At 43.8% G+C, this 20,655-nt stretch overlaps 2 protein-coding genes across 5 annotated transcripts; one reads left to right on the top strand and one right to left on the bottom strand.

The window, feature by feature from the left end:
- The first annotated feature begins 6,173 nt into the window (after window positions 1–6,173).
- On the top strand, window positions 6,174–7,720 carry LOC133916429 (AT-hook motif nuclear-localized protein 20-like). Its single transcript, XM_062360096.1, has one exon. It carries the CDS (start codon window positions 6,631–6,633, stop codon window positions 7,435–7,437), a length of 807 nt encoding a protein of 268 aa, XP_062216080.1. The 5' UTR covers window positions 6,174–6,630; the 3' UTR covers window positions 7,438–7,720.
- A 4,325-nt stretch (window positions 7,721–12,045) lies between these two features.
- On the bottom strand, window positions 12,046–20,453 carry LOC133916428 (uncharacterized). 4 transcript variants are annotated; one of them, XR_009909488.1, is made up of 14 exons: window positions 20,286–20,453; window positions 20,072–20,161; window positions 19,816–19,938; window positions 18,811–18,978; window positions 18,303–18,389; window positions 18,043–18,167; window positions 16,203–16,949; window positions 16,005–16,121; window positions 15,716–15,856; window positions 15,527–15,610; window positions 15,308–15,436; window positions 13,871–14,811; window positions 13,288–13,434; window positions 12,046–12,501 (listed from the first exon to the last, which is right to left on the bottom strand). XR_009909488.1 is itself a non-coding variant. In XM_062360094.1 (12 exons), exons 1-12 carry the CDS (start codon window positions 20,304–20,306, stop codon window positions 14,058–14,060), a joined length of 2,586 nt encoding a protein of 861 aa, XP_062216078.1. In that variant the 5' UTR covers window positions 20,307–20,453; the 3' UTR covers window positions 13,793–14,057. The 4 variants fall into 4 exon arrangements, 1 of the variants encoding a protein (XP_062216078.1); XR_009909489.1 differs by lacking the exons at window positions 20,072–20,161; window positions 20,286–20,453 and having other exon boundaries at window positions 19,803–19,938; XM_062360094.1 differs by lacking the exons at window positions 12,046–12,501; window positions 13,288–13,434 and having other exon boundaries at window positions 13,793–14,811.
- Window positions 20,454–20,655: the final 202 nt, after the last annotated feature.

Here is a 20,655-nt window from a genome sequence, read left to right as displayed (position 1 = left end):
GTCGAGCGCTAGCGAGCGCGCGGCTGGGTCGGCAGTGCGGTGGCGTGGGCTGAGTGCTGGCGTGCGTGAGCGAACGGGCCGACAATGCGGGAGAAGAGGGTGGGAGGGGAGAAGGAGTGGGCTGGCTTGATGGGCCAGGAAAGTGAGAAGAATTGGAATTCGGCCCGAGAAGAAAAAGAATAATTGGGATAAGAATAAGGTTTAAATTCAAATTGTGGTATTTAAATTTGGATTTGATTTTGAATTTAGATTAACTTCATCTAAAATATCTTTTCCTTGGATCTCGAGAACTTTTTGGAGATGATTTGAATCCAAGAATTTGAATTCAGATTGGATTTGAGCTGAACCAAATTTAAAAGTAGGTTTTGAATTTGAGAGACATCCCAATTCAAACGACCACACAAAGAACCATAAAAATCTCAACCAAAGCATATGAACCATCCTAATGTAGAGATTACTTTGGAATTGACTCTTGTGCTATTTAGACACTTATTCAACTTAGCACATTTAACGTACATGAAGGTATATATATACATCCATAGACTTCTCCTTAACTTCAATTATATTAATTAACCCTAAAAAGTTTTAATTTGGAGCTAAATTTGTAACTAAATAAACATGCTCAACTCAGGATGTTACACTTCTTCCCCAACATAGATCGTAACTCCCCTCCACAAAGGCTTGTTGATATCGATCTTGATCTTTATCCTCCTGCCCCACTGCCAATTCTCCGCATCAATCATCTTTCCTACTTTCTCGCCAATGGATTTTGCTATGGATCGCGTCATAATGCCAATGGGCAATTGGGAAACCCTAACCCAGACCGGGACCCTATGAAATTCATAGTCTTTCAGCCTATTCATTGGGTTGAAGTCAACGATCACCATGAGATCGCACTCAAACATCTATGGCCCCTCCTCCACCGCATTTCTCTTCCCTGACGCCTGAAAGAACGTAAAGAGAAAATGGTTGTCCCCCAATTCTTTGCAATTGATGCCATGTTTAGGACACCATGCTTTCCCAAGTGCTCTGATTAGCCGATCCGTCATCGTAGGTTTCTCCAAGAATAGTTTCCTTAAGGCTTGTGGATCTGAACTCCCACCATCAATTCTGATCCCCTTCCTCTACCCCTCCGACATGTTCATACTCCGCATAATCCCTTCCACCCCTCCATCACCCGTACACCCCACCGCCTACGAACACATGATTTCCTATTTGTGGTGTATTTAGGGTTCCAGAGAAGAAACGCGTGGAAACAACCCATATCTGTTTATGGGCTAGACACTCACCCTCACCGAGACACACGCGCACTGCAGGAGATGGTGATGGCAAAGATGCTCCGGCGAACGAGATTGATAGCTTGAGGAAGAAGCCAATCTATCGCCGGAAGACCAGGACTTGACGTCGCTAACATTTACTCCAGTCGCCAGGAAAACCCTAGCGCCGAGATAGTTAAAAAAACATACAAATTTGGTAAACGGAAGCTCTTCTTTCCCATGGAGACGTTGCTGGAAACAAAACCGAAAAGCGATGACCCATTGGGCCATAACGCGTGTACACGATAGCCCAGAATGCTTGGAATTTAAGTGGGCCCGGAAAAGTATCTGTAACGAGCTGGAATACCTGGGAGTTGGGTCAGATCTGTGTCGATGAGACAAGGTAATCACTTTCTTCTTCCTTTAAAGAACGGGAAATAATTTTTGCAACGGAGCATAAGAGCACTTGAATGTTTCTCTGAAGATGCTAATGCTCTGCAACGACGTGAAAAAAGAGAGCCAATGTTTAGCTCTGAAAGAACTTTCCATTGATGGAAGCAAAGCAGAGTGTAAAAAGTCGAAATCCCATATTTTCGGGCTTAGAAAGACAGGGTTTAAAATCCAGTCGATAACTGAATTTTTAAACTACTTGCTAACGCAATTTATGGCCCAAACTTCGCCGAACAGTAGAGACAATCCGCATACTTTGTTACTTCTGTTTTGTTTCCTTTCGTGATTTGACCCCTCTCTGCAAGCGTTGTGAAGATTTTAGAAAGAAAAAATGAGGACCAAACATGGCATATCAGTCCCTTTCGAAGAGCCACCCAAGTGGGGAGCAGCGTCGAAGGCGGCCAAACACCCTAAGACGTGAGACGTCCAACATTGTGTGGTTCACATTGCTCGTGGAATTATGCCACGAGTTCCTTGGTGGTACAGAGCATGACCCACTCGCCCCTTCCACTTAAAGAAAGGCAACCAGGTCACAACCATCGTGGCCAATCTAGTCCATGCATACATGTGATTTGATCCAAACTGCAGGAACGATCATGTCCTTCGTGCATGCCCAATCGCACTCGAACAGTGCTGTACTTACCATATATTTTCGCAGAATTGTATGCATCTACGTGCTAATACGAATACCAACACTTCAGATGGAAGTCAAACACAAGCCATGCATGGCAACCAACTTGGCAGGCTAGCCAAACAGTACAGTACTAGTACGTTTTTGTCATAACCCGAACTTCTTTATAAGAAAAAGTCCACGAGTCGACTCGTGTGGATATATACAAACCTTTTGGCGCCACATGGTTGGGCACCCAGACTTGAGTTCCTTGCAGTGCGATACAGTAGGTTGGACTCGACGCCGTGCAAGTGGCAGCGGTCGCACTCCACGCGGCGTAACCGCTGATGTAATCGTGCATCTGTCCTGCGCTGCCGTACGTAAACTGCACTGCGCCCTCCCGCCTCCGAGTCTCCGGAGCGCTGCTCCATTTGGGCACGGTGAGTTCGATTCCTTCGTACGGCGCGGTGGAGGAGGAACGGCGGCGGCCAAGTGGCCAACGGACCGGTCGAGGCAAGTTGGCGGCTCTAAAGTCTTGTGCTTTGCGGCGGGGCCGGGCCGATTCTGCGCCATGTACGTTCAACTCCGTGTCCATGCATGCATGCCGACGTCCGCATTGTGTTGGCCAAACCTCGTGCTCCGCCTTTGATTCGTTTGCAAGGGACGCAGCGAAGGGTTATTCTCTTCTGTCTGCTCAAGGCAGCAAGCGAGAGTTCACAACACATTCTCGGGTGCGGAAAATTTCGGAGACAGAGAGCAGTGCATGAGTGGCTATTGCTCTACTGGATGCACAGTCTAATGGATGAGAAAATGATTTAACCTGCATGCCCTCCCAATCAAGGGAAAACTGCAAAAAAAAAAAACCCCAAAAGTCACTTGGATTTTGACTTTCCCCCCCAAAAGTTGTTTTGTTGCAAAAAAAAACCCCCAAAAATTTGACTTTGTTGAAAAAACCCCCTAAAAATTCAAAAAAAATAAAAAAAAATCATTAAAAAATTCTAAAAAGAACTAGAGACAATTCTAAGACCTTTTGTGAAATTTGTTTTCAAAAATAATATCCTTTTCATCATATTTCATCGAGAGGAAGTTTGGGGAAAAAAATGTGCAGCTCATTTATTAACTCATGTTATTTTAACTTTATCATGTCTACCATTATTTTTCCTACACAAATAATTATTTAAGTAAACTAATAAAAGTGGTTTCACTAATTTTGGGGTGTTATGGATTAGTTATGAATTAATCTATCTGCAACATATTTACTCAATCCTGCACTTTACAATAACTATGTCAAGATTTCATGTATTTTTACAAGATAGAGGATCATGTAAGAAGACTAAAAAATTTTGTTTCAAGATTTTTGGATTAGTAAATAATTAATTGTGCATTTAACTCGAATTAATAAATGAGTTGCACGTTTTTCTTTTTTTTCAAACTTACTCTCCATGAAATATGATGTAAAGGATATTATTTTTGAAAACAAATTTCACAAAAGGTCTTATAATTGTCTCTAGTTTTTTTTAGAATTTTTTGTGATTTTTTTAATTTTTTTTTGAATTTTTGGGGATGTTTTTGCAACAAAATCAAATATTTGGGAGGTTTTTTACAACAAAACAATTTTTGAGGGAAAAGTCAAAATCCAAATGACTTTTGAGGGGGTTTTTGCATTTATCCCCCCCAATCAAAAACCTAACAGGTGAGAGTGAGACTAAAGCATCTGACCAGAGACGCTGCTTAACAAAGCTCTTGCTGATTCCCTTGTGTCGATAGCCTACTCTCTGCATAGCAACGGAGGCTAATCAACTGTTCAGAGACGCAGACGCTACACAATCGGTTGAGAAAACCAGGGTCCAGGGCCAGCTTCGCGGCCCCAAAGTTCGCGAGCGATGTCGACCTAATCCGTCGAAGGGTGAATCGGGAGCCGGATGCAGAGTACTTGGCGCGATCGTGGCCTGCGGCTGCAGGGGCGGGGGCCCATCCTGACAGCGCTGCGGCCGCGGGTCATGTCACAGCCGTCGCTTTCCCCGATGGCAACGCTCCAACAAGCGAGTTTGGCCTTGTCGTGCGCGCAGTATGATGCCACCAACACGAAAGCGCTGCCTGTGTTCGTCATACCAACCCTAGACCATTAGCCCGTGCCAATCAACAGCTTTGCTTAATCACCCTGCAGAAAAAAGGTTAATTGTGAGCATTAGGATAAGGGTATATCTAGCTTCGTTCGATTAGTTAACATGGTGGTTAACCATATTATGAAAGACGGAAAAAATCATTGGCTTATCAAAAAATTTATATGGAACCGTGAAAAAATTCAACCAAAGACCAAAACAAATCGAGTGATCGCTCTGATTGAATTAGTTGTGCAGTACTTTTTATAGATAACATATGCAAGTAAATTAAAAGGGACTAATTATTTTATCTATGCTACTTTTAAAAAATGCCTATAGATTCTTGTTTCGTTCGTTTGACGTTTCGCTTCCAAAAATACCGCTCGTCCCTACGTTCCGCTTTGCTCTCTACGTGCTGTGCTCCCGGATGCTACCGCTGGCGCTCCCACACTTAGTGGTAGCACGCACTCCCGTATTACTACTGTAAGACATGTGCATCGAAACTAGTTATAGGTAAAGTATGCAAGTAAATTAAAAGGGTCTAGATTTTGTCCACAAGCAATCATCTATAACTTGCATGGCTGGTCTTTAAAAAAGGAAGAACGACAAGAACGGGTGGCTCGTAGCGAAACCTGATAGCATGGATCCAAACATGCACCGGTATGGCAGTGCCCTGTGCGTGTCCCCACTACGAGGTCCCTCATTATTTCTGGCCTTGTCCTTTCATCAGAAAGGGAGCTTTGCGCAACTTAAAAAGGATTATGAAATTAGATTATATCGTGGTCATTGGCTGAGTCAGGTAGCCCGGCCCATTTCGTCCGCTCCTTTCGTTCGTTCAAATTTACTGGGAAGAAACGGCGCCAACTGTGCATGAGAGACCTCCGGTGATTAACAGCGGTGGTTACGCGGGGTTAATAGACCCAGCACGCCACCATGCACAGAAGTAGCTCCCTCTGGCAGTAAAACGTTGCTGCTCCAGTCCTTTTTGCCTGTACTAGAGTCTTGTCTTGCCAACCTGGTGGTTGTTCCCGTGTTTTTTCATTGGTGATGATTCTTCTTTCTTTTTCTGTCTTTTTAGACTACTTTCTCAATTAACCTGCTGATCATATGCTGTAGGACCCATTAATTAACATGACCATCTTAATCTTTAATATTTGTATGGAAACTATACTTTAGGACTAGATTAATCAGGTAGGGGTATGGTTAGTTATATTCTCCATCCGAGTCATCCTAATCTATATGGAACTATTATTTAGTTGTGATGATGAATTAAAGATGCTATGAAAAAATCTAATCCCTTTTGTTTTTCAATTTCAATATATTTTAATAGACTTTAGTTGTTGACTTGTTTAATCATGATGAAGAGACTAAGAAGGGTTCATATCTTTTATAAGTTGGTTGTTTTAAATTTAGTTGTCCTGAAGAATCTAATGTGATCATTAATCAAACTATTGATCTAGTTAACATGTAAATTCATGATCAAAAGACTTGTACACCATCACAAGATCCACCAGCTTCATCATGTCATGCTTCTTATCTTTTATAATTATTATCATTGGCGAATTTGCCCCTATGTTGAATTCGCGGCTCCGCCCGTGCTGACAAAGATGGAAACGGTCATCCTATCGCATCCGAAGACGCACGTGTTTTAGCACCGCGTGATGCATGATCGCGGAAGGTGCACGGTCTCATGTCGCTCGCTCTCACTCGGCTCGGGTGCTTCGTCTATTTCCACAACCATTTTTCAAACTGGCCCCCGGCCCATCTGCGCCGCGATCAGAAGGCCATGCCGCAGCGCCAGCACCTTGCCTGAACCTCTTCCTCTCTCTCTCTCTCTCTCATGTTGGCTACCACAGTTACTACAAATAGTAGCAGCTCTGCCACGCACTGACCGTACCGTGTATATATGTCTCGGACTCTCGGTTGGGGTTGGAGGCCAAGCCTTGCGGTTGCAGTCCATTCCGTAGTTGATAGCTCCAGAAGGTTTCCGAGTGGAAGAGGAATGCTTCTTCGACTGCGCGCGCGAGAGAAGCGAACTCTAGAGAGGAGCATAAATAGCTACGGAGAGCTAGCAACGCCTGTCTGTAGTTTCGTTCCTACCACTTGCTAGCTCAGAGACCACTTCTTGATTAGCTCGTGGTTTTTCTTCACGACTACGAAAATAGTAGGGCTGGCAAACCGGTGGCCGGCCGGCGGCGCGGCAGCCGAGGAGATGGGGATCCTCGACGGCAACTCGCTGCAGGGCCACCACCACGGCTACTCCCACCACCACATCGGCGCGGGAGCGGGCCCAGTCAGCAGCATCAACAACGACGAGGACGACGCGTCGCCGCCGCCGGCTGCGGGGGCGGGGGGCGGCGCGCGCCGGCCGCGCGGGAGGCCCCCAGGGTCCAAGAACAAGCCGAAGCCGCCCATCGTGGTGACGCGGGAGAGCCCCAATGCGATGCGCTCCCACGTGCTGGAGATCGCCAGCGGCGCCGACATCGTCGACGCCATCGCGGGCTTCTCCCGCCGCCGCCAGCGCGGCGTCTCCGTCCTCAGCGGGAGCGGCGCCGTCACCAACGTCACGCTGCGGCAGCCCGCGGGGGCCGGGGCCGCCGCTGTCGCGCTGAGGGGGCGGTTCGAGATACTATCCATGTCCGGCGCCTTCCTACCCGCGCCGGCGCCGCCGGGGGCCACGGGGCTCGCCGTGTACCTCGCCGGCGTGCAGGGGCAGGTGGTTGGCGGGAGCGTCATGGGGGAGCTGGTCGCGTCGGGCCCCGTCATGGTGATCGCCGCCACGTTCGGCAACGCCACGTACGAGAGGCTGCCGCTGGACCAGGACGCCGAGGAGGGCGCCGTGCTGTCCGGGTCGTCCGAGGGTGCCACCGCGCAGCTGGAGCAGCAGCAGCATCAGCAGAGCAACGGAGGCGCCGTTGTGCCGCCGTCGATGTACGCTGTCCCGCAGACTCCGCCGCACGACATATTCGGGCAGTGGGGACACGCGGCTGTGGCGCGACCACCGCCGACGTCGTTCTAACGCTGCACCGGCGGCCGGCCAATTGATGTCTCTCTCTTGCCTTGCTAGTTAGATTTCCGCTTCGTCCCTAGCTGCTTAAATTCCCTGTTAATTAATGTGCTATGTCATGCAATAGTACTTGTATGATCTTTTCATTTCTTCTCTTGTATTTGGAGCTTGTGGAATGTACAATTATATGCGTGTCGAGATCGATCAATGGTTGCTAGTTAATCCGCAGCTCATCATGTTATTTACAATGAGTACCTGGCGTTTGTGCAAGGATCAACGAATCCGTTTCGTACTACATGTTCTGTGTGAATGCGTCATGAAATGGTGATGCCATGTTGCCATCGAATTCGATTTGCTCTTGATGCCTCAATACGAGTCTATTGTCTGTCTTTCCTCATAAACCTAACATTTCAGGTGAACTAGTCAGTGAATATGGTATCGATGTCAGTTCTTAACTTCGTATGTTCTAGCTGACACAGTTTTATGTTCATATGTTCTAGCTGGCACAGTTTAAAATAGAAAAAATATAGCCCATCCTTATCCCATGTTCAAATTCTAGTTGACGATATATTTTAAATTGAAAAATACAGCTCACTCCTGCTCCATGTTTCACCTGTGAGAGCCTACGTAAATACGACTGGGAGCATTGAAGTATGAATCGTTTGCCTGTCTTCAATTCCTCATCATTTCCTTTTGGATAAATTGGTTGGCGCATGCAATACAAAATATAGAATACTTTTAATTTTATCTTTAAAATATACTTCTGTTTTTAAAACAACTGATGTTTGCTGAGACATTGAATTTGACAGTGAGGAGATCTGCTGATCTTGGCACACTCCAATTTGCTGCTTTATTAGTTCTCATATCAATAATCACCTTCTCATCAACAGATACGTACATCCATTGCAATTTTTTATTCTGGTCAAATTTCTTACTTTGGGATCTACATTATGATTAACTTTTGGATATAAAGTGAGAGGTCTCTAAACCATTGATCATAAATCCTACAACGCGTAATTCGACTGAGGTGTGGAAATGGTTAATCTGTGTATGCAAGTACTTTGATTTATGTCGTCTAATCCGTGCTGCTTTGACATATTATATGTTGCACATGAGAGAAAAATGGAGAGAAACAACCGGCCTGTGAAATTATCCAAGACAAGCAACACTGGTCAGCTAGATGGCAGCCGCAAAAATGCAATCCATTTACCTCCTTAATTACTTTAGCATGGAACACCGAAAAGGAGCACCCACATTCGCTAGTCAACAATATTCCAGCCGCTCCGAATCAAACATTGCATTCTTGTCTGCCTCCAGAAAAAGCACCATCCCGTCAAGAACTTCTCGCCACTACTCACCCACCACAAATGCTCCCCAATCGTTTCCTTCCCCTTTTCCGAAATCAGCTCAGTCGGGCAGGAAAAATGCTTCATCAGACTATCACGGAGCAGTAGCTAGCAGTGTTAGCTGAAACTTGTCAGTGCCGACTTAAAGGAGCATGGAGAAGTTTTCAAAAGAAAAAAAAAAGAACATGGGGACGGCAAGAATTGTTTTTAATAATATTATTTTATTGAAGAAAAATACTATCTAAAATCCGATATTCATAGAAATATATACCTATCGGTACTCACCGATATGCTATGCGGTAGTAATATTCGTTGGCGAGTTTAGATATTATTTTTTCAATTTTTAATAAAATAATGTTATTTAAGAAAACAAGGCGCCACTGTGCGTGGCCCCAGCCAGACACAGCTGCGGGTTGAGGGTGTGAGGTGAAGCGAAACGATCGAAATGACAGGTGCCTGTGTGTCTACATGTTCCCAACCCCACGAGACGAAAGGGATCGGATCGCTTCTGTTCATTGCCTATCTTTGGATGCTCGGAGAACATACCATATGTGTCCAACTGCATGCTCCCTCTCTCTCTCTCAAGGGTGGGCGTGACTCCGGTCTGGATGGGCAGTGCAGCCGCTGTGTTTGATTTGATTTGTGAAGTGTGATCCAAGTTGGCGATGCCTGTCTTGTTGAGAAGCAGCTAGAGGTGGACAGGTGGTTGCGCCTTTGGAGTGCAGGCGTTCACATCGGACCTGACGTTGTTCCACACCACACGGCGCTGCGCCGGGGCCCCTCCACTACTGTAGGCGCGTCCCGCTGTGCTTCGCCCGTTGAGGAAGTAAGCCCACCCCCTGGGATTAGGCTCGACATTTCTACGGATTTGACCTCAGTACCTCACCAACTTCACGTCTTCACCCCGACCACCGCTCGGCAATCTCATACTCACAGTATTTGCTTGTTAGAGTTTTTTTTAATTTAAATTTGTAGAGTAATTTTTATAGGATAAGTGGTTCTACGGTTGAAAGTGATTTTTTAAAATAAAATATGTAGAGGAAGTGATTGTATACGAAAGATGAATAAGTAGAAACTATTTTTCAGCTCTCTGACTTTTAGTTTATTTTAAAAAATCACTCTCATAAATTCTAAAAAAACTAAAAACTATTATTTAACAGAACTCTCATTATCTTAGTTAGAAAACTAGTTTGAAAATCCTACCAAACATACACCTTTTATACACTCTCATTATCTTAGTTAGAAAGCTAGCTATAATATAGTTTATTCTGTAGCTAAGGTATGGAACACGTTCCGCGTCATTGTCCATGGCGCGGACTCTAGGGCTCGGAACTGGAGGGGAAGACGGGTCCGCGCCATAGACAATGGCGCGGGTGTTGGCCGTGTTCGCGCTACAATATCCGCACCATTGTCCATGGCGCGGACCCCAGGGCTCGTAACTAAAGGTGAAGGTAGGGGTCCATGTCATTGGACCCCGCGCGGACCCCGCGGGTCGAAACTGTAGATCAAAATAGGAAAAAAACTTATAATTTGAGTATATGGGTTAGATCGGGTCATTCGGCTTGAGTCGAATGTGTGAGTTGAGTCCGACATAGAATAGAATATTTTATAGCTATATATATATATATATATATATATATATATATATATATATATAGGAAAACTAGTATGTACTCCTGGGTGTATGTACTCCCACATCTCATATACCACTTTTACACGTGTGTTATACTTCTTTATCACTTTAAATATACTTCATTAGTAATTATAAGATACCACAGTACAAATCCCACAAATTTTTTTATGAAATTCCATGATTTTTATCATAATTTGCGTATATACTTCTTTTATGTATAAAAAAGAGTATATAGCAAAAATGAAAGGCTAACATTGAATTTTTTTTCATACAACTCATATTGGAGTATCTTAGAATTAGTATTAGAGTATACTAAAAATGATAAAAGAGTATAAAGTATTTGTTTAGATGGTATATTGCATGTGGGAGTACATACTCCTAGGAGTATAGAATAGGTGTCCTATATATATATATATATATATATATATATATATATATATATATATATATATATATATATATATATATATATATATATATACCCACGAGCCCACGACTCGTACGAGTGCGCTGTTGCGCAAGGCACGCGACTATTGCCGCCGCGCGGGGGCGGGATTTGAGCATGCATGGGCATGACCGAGGCGCCCGGCCGCCGGGGCCATTTCGACCGTTGGCTAGCTGGGCCTGGGCGCGCGGTGCCACCCGGCCGCTCGCGCGTCGCCCAGCTGTGGGGCAGAAGGCATGGGACGGGACGCGGGGTCGGCATCGCACGCGCGTATGACCGCGCACAGCCCAACCTCCCCACGTGGGAGCAGCCGCGTCAGTGAATCCTTTGCCTACGCCACAGGCGGGCGCTGTAGGGATAGGGATCCACCGAGGGGGCCCACGCAGCTGCAGGCGCGCATGCAACTAAATTCGCAGGAACGAGTACCATGGACCCATGTGACACGTTACACGTACGCAGTGGTGAGCGGTTCGCCGGTTGGTGCAGGTGTCTCGCCGTCGTGAAGGATCGGGGCCTTGTCAGAGCAGGATCCAGCCTCTCGAACGGGCGGGCGACCTGGAGACGTCTGCGGCTAGTTGCCACTCGCGGCGTTCAATTTCAAACAGCCCGGATGATAACGGGTCAACGTCCCAGGCACTGTGAGAACGAGGAGTTCGGCTCCATCTCGCGGTGCGACTTGTCTCGGTGCATGCACACACTGCTCTAGGTCTAACCGATTCTCGCAGGGGCCGAGCCGCTCCAGGGAATAGTGGGCGGGGTTGGGGTACTTCGCCCAGGCGAGGCGACCAGGTCCCAGCCAGCTTTTGACAACCTACACGGCCGCAGATGCCACAGTGCTGGTGGGCTGCCGATGATGCATGCGTGGCCTAAATTGAGTAGCAATCACAGCGGTTCACACGACCAAATTTAGCCGGGCATGTGCCGACGCCGAGATAAGATTCGTGTGCTGGGCTAATGCAAAAAACGCGCGGGCGAGACAGCATGGATGAAGGCATTAGCGGTGACTACACGCTAATTTTTAACAACGGTAAAAAAAACTCATAATGATAAGGAACATTTGTCTTGATGGAACAGAATATCTATGACGAAGGCGCGGACATACAAAGAGAGCAAAGCTTTGTGATCCTATTGACGTCACGGAGCAAAAGAAAAAGGAAGAATCACCCTACATATTGCACGAATGAAACGATATGGCGTAAAGAATATGACGAAACTGTCGAAGCAAATTTCAATCTATGACGTTGCTGGGGCTACCCACAAACGTCACTCAAATAAGATCTTTCGCTTGTCAATAAGAAAATAAAAACCATGTTTAGCTCACCAACCTCACCTGCAGTACTAGAACTATTACAGGGGCATTGGTTATTTGATCATATCTGTGCGCAAGTTTTTCTATATCTTTACTCGAGGTGAGTTATCTATTTCAAATGACAGCAAGCTGGCGATCTGTCCGGATAAGTGGATACTATAATGAAAAGAGCTTTTCAATCGACAATCATCTTATCTGCCGCGCATTCAAGAATATGCAGTACAAAAGTTAGCGTAATCCTGCACGCCAACAGACTATTGGGCAAACTAAAACCAGTGTCACTGTCAAACTGCACGGGCAAAATAGTCCAAGTTTCACCATTCAGATTACAAATAATATGATCCTAACAAAAAACATGGAAGATTGGGTCAAATGCAAGCACATAACATCAGTTATTCAGCGAAAAATACAGCAAACACTAAAACGACAACTAAAAGACAAAATTAACAACTATGAAATAACATTGTATGCTGCACAAAATAATGAGCACGGTGTACCTATACCGGGCATCAGAAACCACAAATAAAGGCTAAAGGAAAAGAATTTGGTGCCTGAAAGCACAATGTAAATACAAAGTAACTGGTTACAAGGCTCCAGGACCATCGGATTTCTTAGAAAAATGTTGGGTTCCCAATTTCAAATGAATGTGTCTTGTTTGAGTTTGGATATACAATTACTATTACTAACGAGTCTGCGTGGTACACTCATTGTTTATAGTGATAGCAAGATAAGAGCACAACCAAAACCAATAAATATGATTACCTAAATAACCATAGTCCACTCAGGACATCATAACTGCAAGTAATAACCTAAGTTCATGAACTGAACATGGATGCCACTAAATTCCTCTGATGTTACAAACTGTAGCACTTCCAGGTGGAAGATGATATCGCAAATACTATTTGCAAATCAAAGCATCAGCTAGTTCCATGGTTCCATATGTGAAGCATAATTTTAGTGGTGGTGGGTTTTGTTTTATGTTTTGTTTCGTTTTATTCTTCAGCCAACATTAAAAGTTAGTTTCTGAATATTAATGACAGCCAGGCATACATGTCTGTTAAAAATATTTACTAGTTATTATCACTTGATTAGAACCTAGCCAACAAATATATTAACTAACAGCACAAACCTGAACCCAAGCAGCACCGACCAAACAACTGTAAGAAGGAATGCTTTAAGAGACTTCCACAATCAATAATGTTACCAACTTCTTTTTGTTGAGGCGTGGATCATATCACCCTGAGGAACATAAAAAGCTTGTGCACATGGTGCTAATCTGCCAATAATCCAAATTCATATCAACAAAGTGGCACAATATACAGCAGCAAAGTGTCCACAAAGTGGACAAATTAACTAAGCAGGTACGACAACAAAGACATTGCATGCCAATTTGTGCAAGATACGTAAATCAGTTCACCTTATCCGAAGCATTTTAGAATAAAGCTTCTGGCCATATCCAAAATCAATACCAGGTCTTTCATTGTTATTACTTTTCAAGTAAATGAATAATGTAATAATAATTGTGTTGGGTTTCAATAATACATTTTTAATAGATTGTGCGACAAGGTTTCAATAATGGTGCTAGTAAAGAATCTATCAGAATATCAATTCCCACTAATAAGAACAAAACAAAAGGAGGCAAGAATTCAGAAAACATAAATATTTCCTTTTCAGTGTTATGGTTCATACAAATTTGTAAAAGCAAACATTACCAGATAACTAGCAGCTAAGCCTGAATGTAGCTGCATCAAGGAAACAGCTCAGGAATCCTCAAATTAGATCAACTGCCACATAAACATACAGAAAATTAAACAGGCATCATATAAGCACACTTCCATAACATTGAGATAAGCACTTGAAAATAGAAACTCATAAATCTGTCGCATTAAATTTCTCAGGCTAGTGGCTGATGGCTTTCTTTGCTCTAAGAGATTCAAGGGCCTTCTCACGAAGCTCAATTTCAAGTTTCTTCTGATCAGACTCTTCTCTGCCAGCATGTGAACCTCTTTTCCCAACATCAGCGTCTGAATCAGAACCCCGATCCTTCTCAAAATCTGAAGGTGGTGTAACAGTATCAATGTGCTTCGCTTTTTGTTTGCTGGCATGGCGTTCTGCCCTTTTGCGGTGCCATTCTTCACGTCTTTGGCGCCTTTCCTCTTTTCTTAGCCTCTTTTCTTCTTTCCTCCTCCTTGCCTCTTTGTCATCTGGCTCGGAACCAGACTCAGAACTACCATCATGATGTTTCTTGTGCTTATGAGCCTTCTTATGCCTTCGCTTCTCAGAGTGGGATCTATGTTTCTGAGGTTCTTCAGAGCCTGAACTACCAGAATAAATGTGACTATTACCATCTGTTCTTTTCTTGGGCTTTTTAACAGGACTTCCATCTTCTGATTGGGAATCCTCGTTGACTCTAGAAAAATATTTCTTTGCCCCAATAGCATCATCAGAATCATCACTCGAACCCCTCACGACATGCTCACTGTTCCTCTTGTCCTTCAAATAAGAGTTATCCTTTTCAATTCTAATAGGGGACTGCTGTTTCCCATGAGAATCATCAGGAGAATCAGTTTGACACTTCATTCTTCTACCAGCAAGCTCATGTTTTGACGATTCTGATAGTCGGTCAGGGTTTTTCTTCTGATCGCCCTTGCCACTGGAAAGAAAATAATGTCATAATATTGCTGAGGATGCACAATATGCTGCTGCGAGATGGTGTTTCTGATAGATAGCTATGAAATGTGCATGCATTCAACTAATTATTGGATCACACACTAACGATTGATATCATCATAATTATTAGGTTAATTATATACCCATAACAATTGCCACAACCACCACAATCATAGGTGTGTACTTTGTACCGAGTAGTATAAAACTTGTCGATTAACTGCTTTCCTACTCAAAAAGATCAAAGAGGACAACTCTATCACAGAATACATCTTGATCATAATTTTATCTAGTAGTATTCAGTTTTCAAATAAGAGAACAAGAACATATTAAGGTGTTGTATGTTAGAAATAAAAACAGTGTTACAAAGTGGTTCTACCAACAGTAGAAAACTAATAAGGCAAGAAGCTCATAGAAGTCCAGCGAGCTTCCAGTTGCTGTGTCTCAAGAACTAAAAGTAGCTTCAGAAACAAGAATTTAACCTCTTTTGCAATATGAATGGAGATTTTTCTCCATGGCTTGAGTTATCAACATGGACTTTCTTAAGTTGCAGATCAGCCGAGAAATCCTTAGTTTTCTTACATGCTGAATTTTCTTTCCGTGCATTCTCTCTGAATGTGAAAAGAGAAATAACATTTATATTGAGAAAATGAAAGGCAAACAAATCTGCAAGGGTAAGATAGGAAAATATGGCGTCCAACCTAACACGACTGTCTTCCTCCTCATCTCCACCTGTATCTGTGCTGTCCTGACTAGGAAAATGTTTCCCAGAGCTCTTGAAAGAGCTGCAAAAACGATGATGAGACCTTTCAACATCCAATTTCTATTCGCTAACGTGTGGGAAAGAAGATGGAAGAAAGCAATGCAATTCAATGCAGAAAAATACACACCTATCATGAGTGGAGTTCCTTTCTGCATTGTTAGGAGACCTAAAGGATTTTGTCAACCTATATTGCTCAGAATCTGAGGAAAGATGGCCACCCATCCTTGCACCATCCCTGTCATCATCATCTGATCTTCTTTCTTGGTTCCTAAGACAATAATGGCCGTCAGGCAATAGTTTATGAATACATGCAAAAAAACATATCTACAGATATTTATTGGTCCCTTAGATAATATTATTGGCCCTAAGGGAGTAGTTTCTGATAACATGTCTCTAAATAAAACCATGCATATTACCTTTTAAGCACAGCTCTGTCTTTATTGGAGGGGGCGCCATTCGTTCCTTTCTCGATGTCTCTACTCAAACTCCTGCGAGAACGATTAGGACTCCTGCTACTGTATGGACTGATACTCCTGCAAGTATTGGTATATCAAAATTGGAGGCTGATTCCACATACAGAGAGAGCTGGAAAGGAAATCTGGTCGCATTGTTACCTCCTTCGCTGTGGAGACGGACATCGATTTGCAGAACGAGTTTTCGGTGAACTTGGGGATCTCCTCCGGCGTTTTGGTGACAGGGACCGACGTCTTACTGGAGACCGAGACCATGGTCTGTGTCTTCCAGGAGATGGGGACCGTGGCCTGTGGCCTCTTGGAGATGGGGATCTTGGCCTGCGGCCTCTTGGAGATGGGAATCTTGGCCCGCGTCTTGCTGGAGATGGGGATCTTGGCCTGCGGCCTCTTGGAGATGGGAATCTTGGCCCGCGTCTTGCTGGAGATGGGGATCTTGGCCTATGCCTTGCTGGAGATGGAGATCGGCGTCTAGGTGGTGAACATCTGTGTCGAATAGGGGATCTTCGATGTGCAGGAGATGGTGATCTCCTTGGTGCATGAGCTGGAGAACGACGATGGTGGGGAGAAGGTGACCACCACGACCTAGACGATGGCGATTTTCTGCGAATGTGAGGAGATCGCCGACGAGAAGATGGGGATGGATATCCTGACAATGAAGGTGACCCTCTCCTGGAATAAGGTGACCTCCTTCTAGAAACTGGAGTACTTCTTGGAGAATGCCTTCGGGGAGAAACAGAACGTCTAGATGAAGTTGAACGCCGTGATGATCTATGGTGCCTATCAATAGAGCGGGAACGCCTGTAAGGAGATCGAGAACGCCTTCTGGGAGAAATAGATCTTTGCCTACCATGGGGTGACAAAGATATGCTTCTGGATCTGTGACCTTCCCTGCAAAAAAATGCAATAAGCTTCCCATGAGTCGCTTGTTTCAGTTTCTTGTGTAGGAAAATGTTTACTCTTCACAGAATAACTGGGTAGAACACCACTGTATAACCCAAGTATAACCATACCTAGACGTTGGTGTAGCATTGAAAATTAACATATCTCATCATAATTTTTTTAAAAAGATAGATACATAGTAAAGGGACACATAATCATCAAACAGCATCTCTTTGGAATACTGATAAAAGAAACACCCACCTTATAAGTAATACATCAAGTTTAATTGCTGGTAATCAGGCTGCACTAGCAAACTAAAGATTATATAGATCCAGCATTTGGTATATGAATATCCTATGTATCATCCTTAACCTCCGGAAGCAGTGTTATTTTTCTTTGACCAGAGGTTCGCAGCATCCTCACAATTTAGGAAATCAAGGTCCTAATTGTCTAATTCATGAGAAGAAGATATCAGTGAATGCCAATGCCGAAATATACAGGCCCCAATTTGGTGGTCATTAATTCAAGATGGGGAGTTTTCCTTAAGGTCACATGATTGTTGGGCCACTTAGAAAAAAAAACATATAATGATTACCACCAGTAATCAGGATACTTAAGAAAAGATACATCAGTGTAAAAGATAAGACATAAAACAGTAGAACAATCATTCACATACTTACAATGTTTTATTTACAATATCATGAAAGATTAAGAAAAATTTCAGATCCAGCCATTCTTATGAGCATATTAACCTAATACCAATCAGCTATTTTACTGTTCTAAAAAATAGCTATTTTACTCATGTGCTAAAAAAGGTTTACTTAAAGGAGTGGCAGAGAATTTTGATTGGCAATGACTGCTTGGTACATATAAATCAACTGTATAAAGAGTGGCGATCTACAAGGTGAGCAGACATCAGGCAAAACACAAACATAAGTGTTTCATGGATAAAAAATAATATTGATAACGCAGAGGTTAAGAATACAAATAAATAAGATCTGGATTACCTAAAAATGGGTGCGTTGCGATATCATCTAATGTTATGCATGCATTTAAATGGCAGTTAAAGCCTTCAAGGTTCTCTGAGAAATTAACAACTAACCGGCTCTTTGTTCTTGAGTTGCGCTTAAAGTCCAATTCATTTTCACCCTCAGCATTGGCATTGGTATTATTTAAAGCAGAGCCAAATGAATCACAATAGAATCTTGAGTTACCAGCATCCCCATCCTACAGTAGTTGAGGTAAAGAACGATATGAACCCAAATAATCGGAGAAGCTATCTGAATGTCATCAGAAACACAAGATGTCACAATATAACCCTAAAATCAATGGTACAAAAATTGGCTGAAAGGAATAGCTCACCATCATCTTGTGTTTCTCCAGTTCTGAGTCCCTTCCATCTTTCTCCCGCTTCTTTTGGATCTCCTGCACAATTATATCATCCTCCGCCTGCAGTAAGGTGACATGGAATTTACGAGAAGGTTTTCATTTTGTAAAATTAAATATGACCAACAATTCTGTGATGTCTAAGATATTCTGATTTCACCAAACAAAGAGAGGGTCCCAAAAGCTCCGCTAAGTCAGCAGTCAGCACTACTTGATTGTATTGAAAAAAATCTCATCTAAAGAATGAAGAAAAATAATGTTTTAAAAGTCATCCACAGAGTTTTCACTACAAAAAAAATGACCCATGGGAATATACACCCTGCCATCTAAATGACATATCCTTGTTGTATGCACAGTCCTCAAGGAACAAAAAGGCCATATACAACTTCCATCATAATGGCCTGATTCAATTGAAAATAACATATCTAACATGTACCATTCAAATATGGTGTCAGTAGACTAGTATAATTTTACCCAAGCAAACCTTTCTCTGCTGTATCTCAGCCTCCTTTGCATCTAGAAACTGTTGAGGCACCCCACTGGCATTCTGCTGTGCGCTCAGGAGGAGGCTCCAGAGCTCCTTCATGAACTTCAATGTGTTCTTCTCCATGAATCCTGTCAGCTGGATCTGAATCTTCTTCCCATCCACCTCCTGCCATAGAAAATTAAAAAGCATCAATACCTCATGGGCATCTTCTATCATCTGTGATACAAGCCCACTAATATTAAACATTAGACAAGACACGACACAGCTGTACTTGAATTGAATTCTGGTAACATTTAACAGGAATCATATTCTATAGCTGAGCAATACAGAACATAATATAGTCAGAAATACGACTTCCCAAAAGAGAGAGAGGTTTGTTATCAGGCACAAGCAACTGTTACAAGACACAAAATGGGGCATTGCTTGGCAAACTTATGGGAAGTTTCCAAGAGTAAACAAATCCATTTAGAATATTGTGAACCAGAAATTGGTCAGGATTAGCTTCACAAGATTGGCTAGATTCCAAGTCTTATGCTACCCAAACAAGCCCACATAGGTTCTCAGATTTGATTCCTCAACTACACCAATAGGGGTCAAGCTTTGTGTAGGCCAATGTGGGCAATGGCGTATTGGTGTCTCCTTCACTTTGCCAACTCTATATGTTTAATTACGAAACTAACAACAAGTACTGCATATTGACTTCCAAATCACTACTGTGGCCCTCTCTAATCCATCAATTTCCAAAGTATGGCCCCCTCTTACTTCTGACCCAAACTCTGCCGCTGTACACCGAGCAATATTTCGGTTTTAATTCCTGAACTAGACCACGAAATAGTTGCTTTGTAATTTCTGAGCTACATTCCTCAAGCTGATTAGACTAAAAAAATCTGGGCATGCCCTACATGTACCAAGTCACAACATACACGCACAATTGAACGAGGACTTAACAAACAAGCGACATTGCTAGACTTGAATAAACCGTATCTTACGTAAAAACTTCACCTTCTCTTCGAGGAGGCCGTAGATGAAGTTGATGAGCACCTCGTCCTCGAACCCGAGCAGCTCAGTGGCCCGCGTGGCGATCCAGGGCTTCATCACATCCATCTTGACCTTCGTCATGTCAACCTATCACCACCCCCAGCACAAAATCCCCGTATTAGAGTAGGAGTGGCATTAAACGGTACAGAGCGAAAAAACACCATACGATAATTAGAACCCAATGGAGAGACGAAGTGCATAAGTGAACGAACGAACTAACTAGGTGATCAAGCTCGGGCGCGAACTTCTGAGTCTTGAGCAACTTGGCCTGCTTGTTGGAGAAGCGCGTGTCTTGGTCGGCGGACGTCCCCTGCGAAAACACCACGGGGAATCAGCTTGGCCTCTCTCACAGTCACGGATCCGAAGAGCCGGAACCACGGCGACGAGACGCACAGCGAGCAAGATAGATCGTGACGGCGAGTTGAGCAGCTTACCCGGAAGAAGCCGCCCGACATCTTGGCGGTCGCCGCCGCCGCTGCTCTGGGGGGACGAGGCGGCGGGGAGTGGAGGGGGGTCGCGGGTGACTAGGGTTCTAGGCGTGCGTGTGTGCCGCTTGGGTAAGCGACGACGAGGCAGGGTACAGCGGAGATTCGAATAATGGAATAAGCCCTCTAAGTGGGTCAAGGCCACGATGCTGTGGGCTTTTAAACTCCGAGTGGGCTTCTCTAGTTGCCGGTTCGTTCGGGCAGTTCGCGTGCGCTGTGTCGAGATTCGTGTTGTATCACGTGGCGACAGATTGCTCGCAACGTGCTCTTTAAAGGAAAATTCTGTTGTCCAATTGCCTGTTTTTTAGGGAAAATTTAC

This window comes from Phragmites australis, chromosome 4 (assembly GCF_958298935.1).
Source record: "Phragmites australis chromosome 4, lpPhrAust1.1, whole genome shotgun sequence".
Lineage (NCBI taxonomy): Eukaryota > Viridiplantae > Streptophyta > Magnoliopsida > Poales > Poaceae > Phragmites > Phragmites australis.
This window is presented reverse-complemented; position numbering and strand designations above follow the sequence as displayed.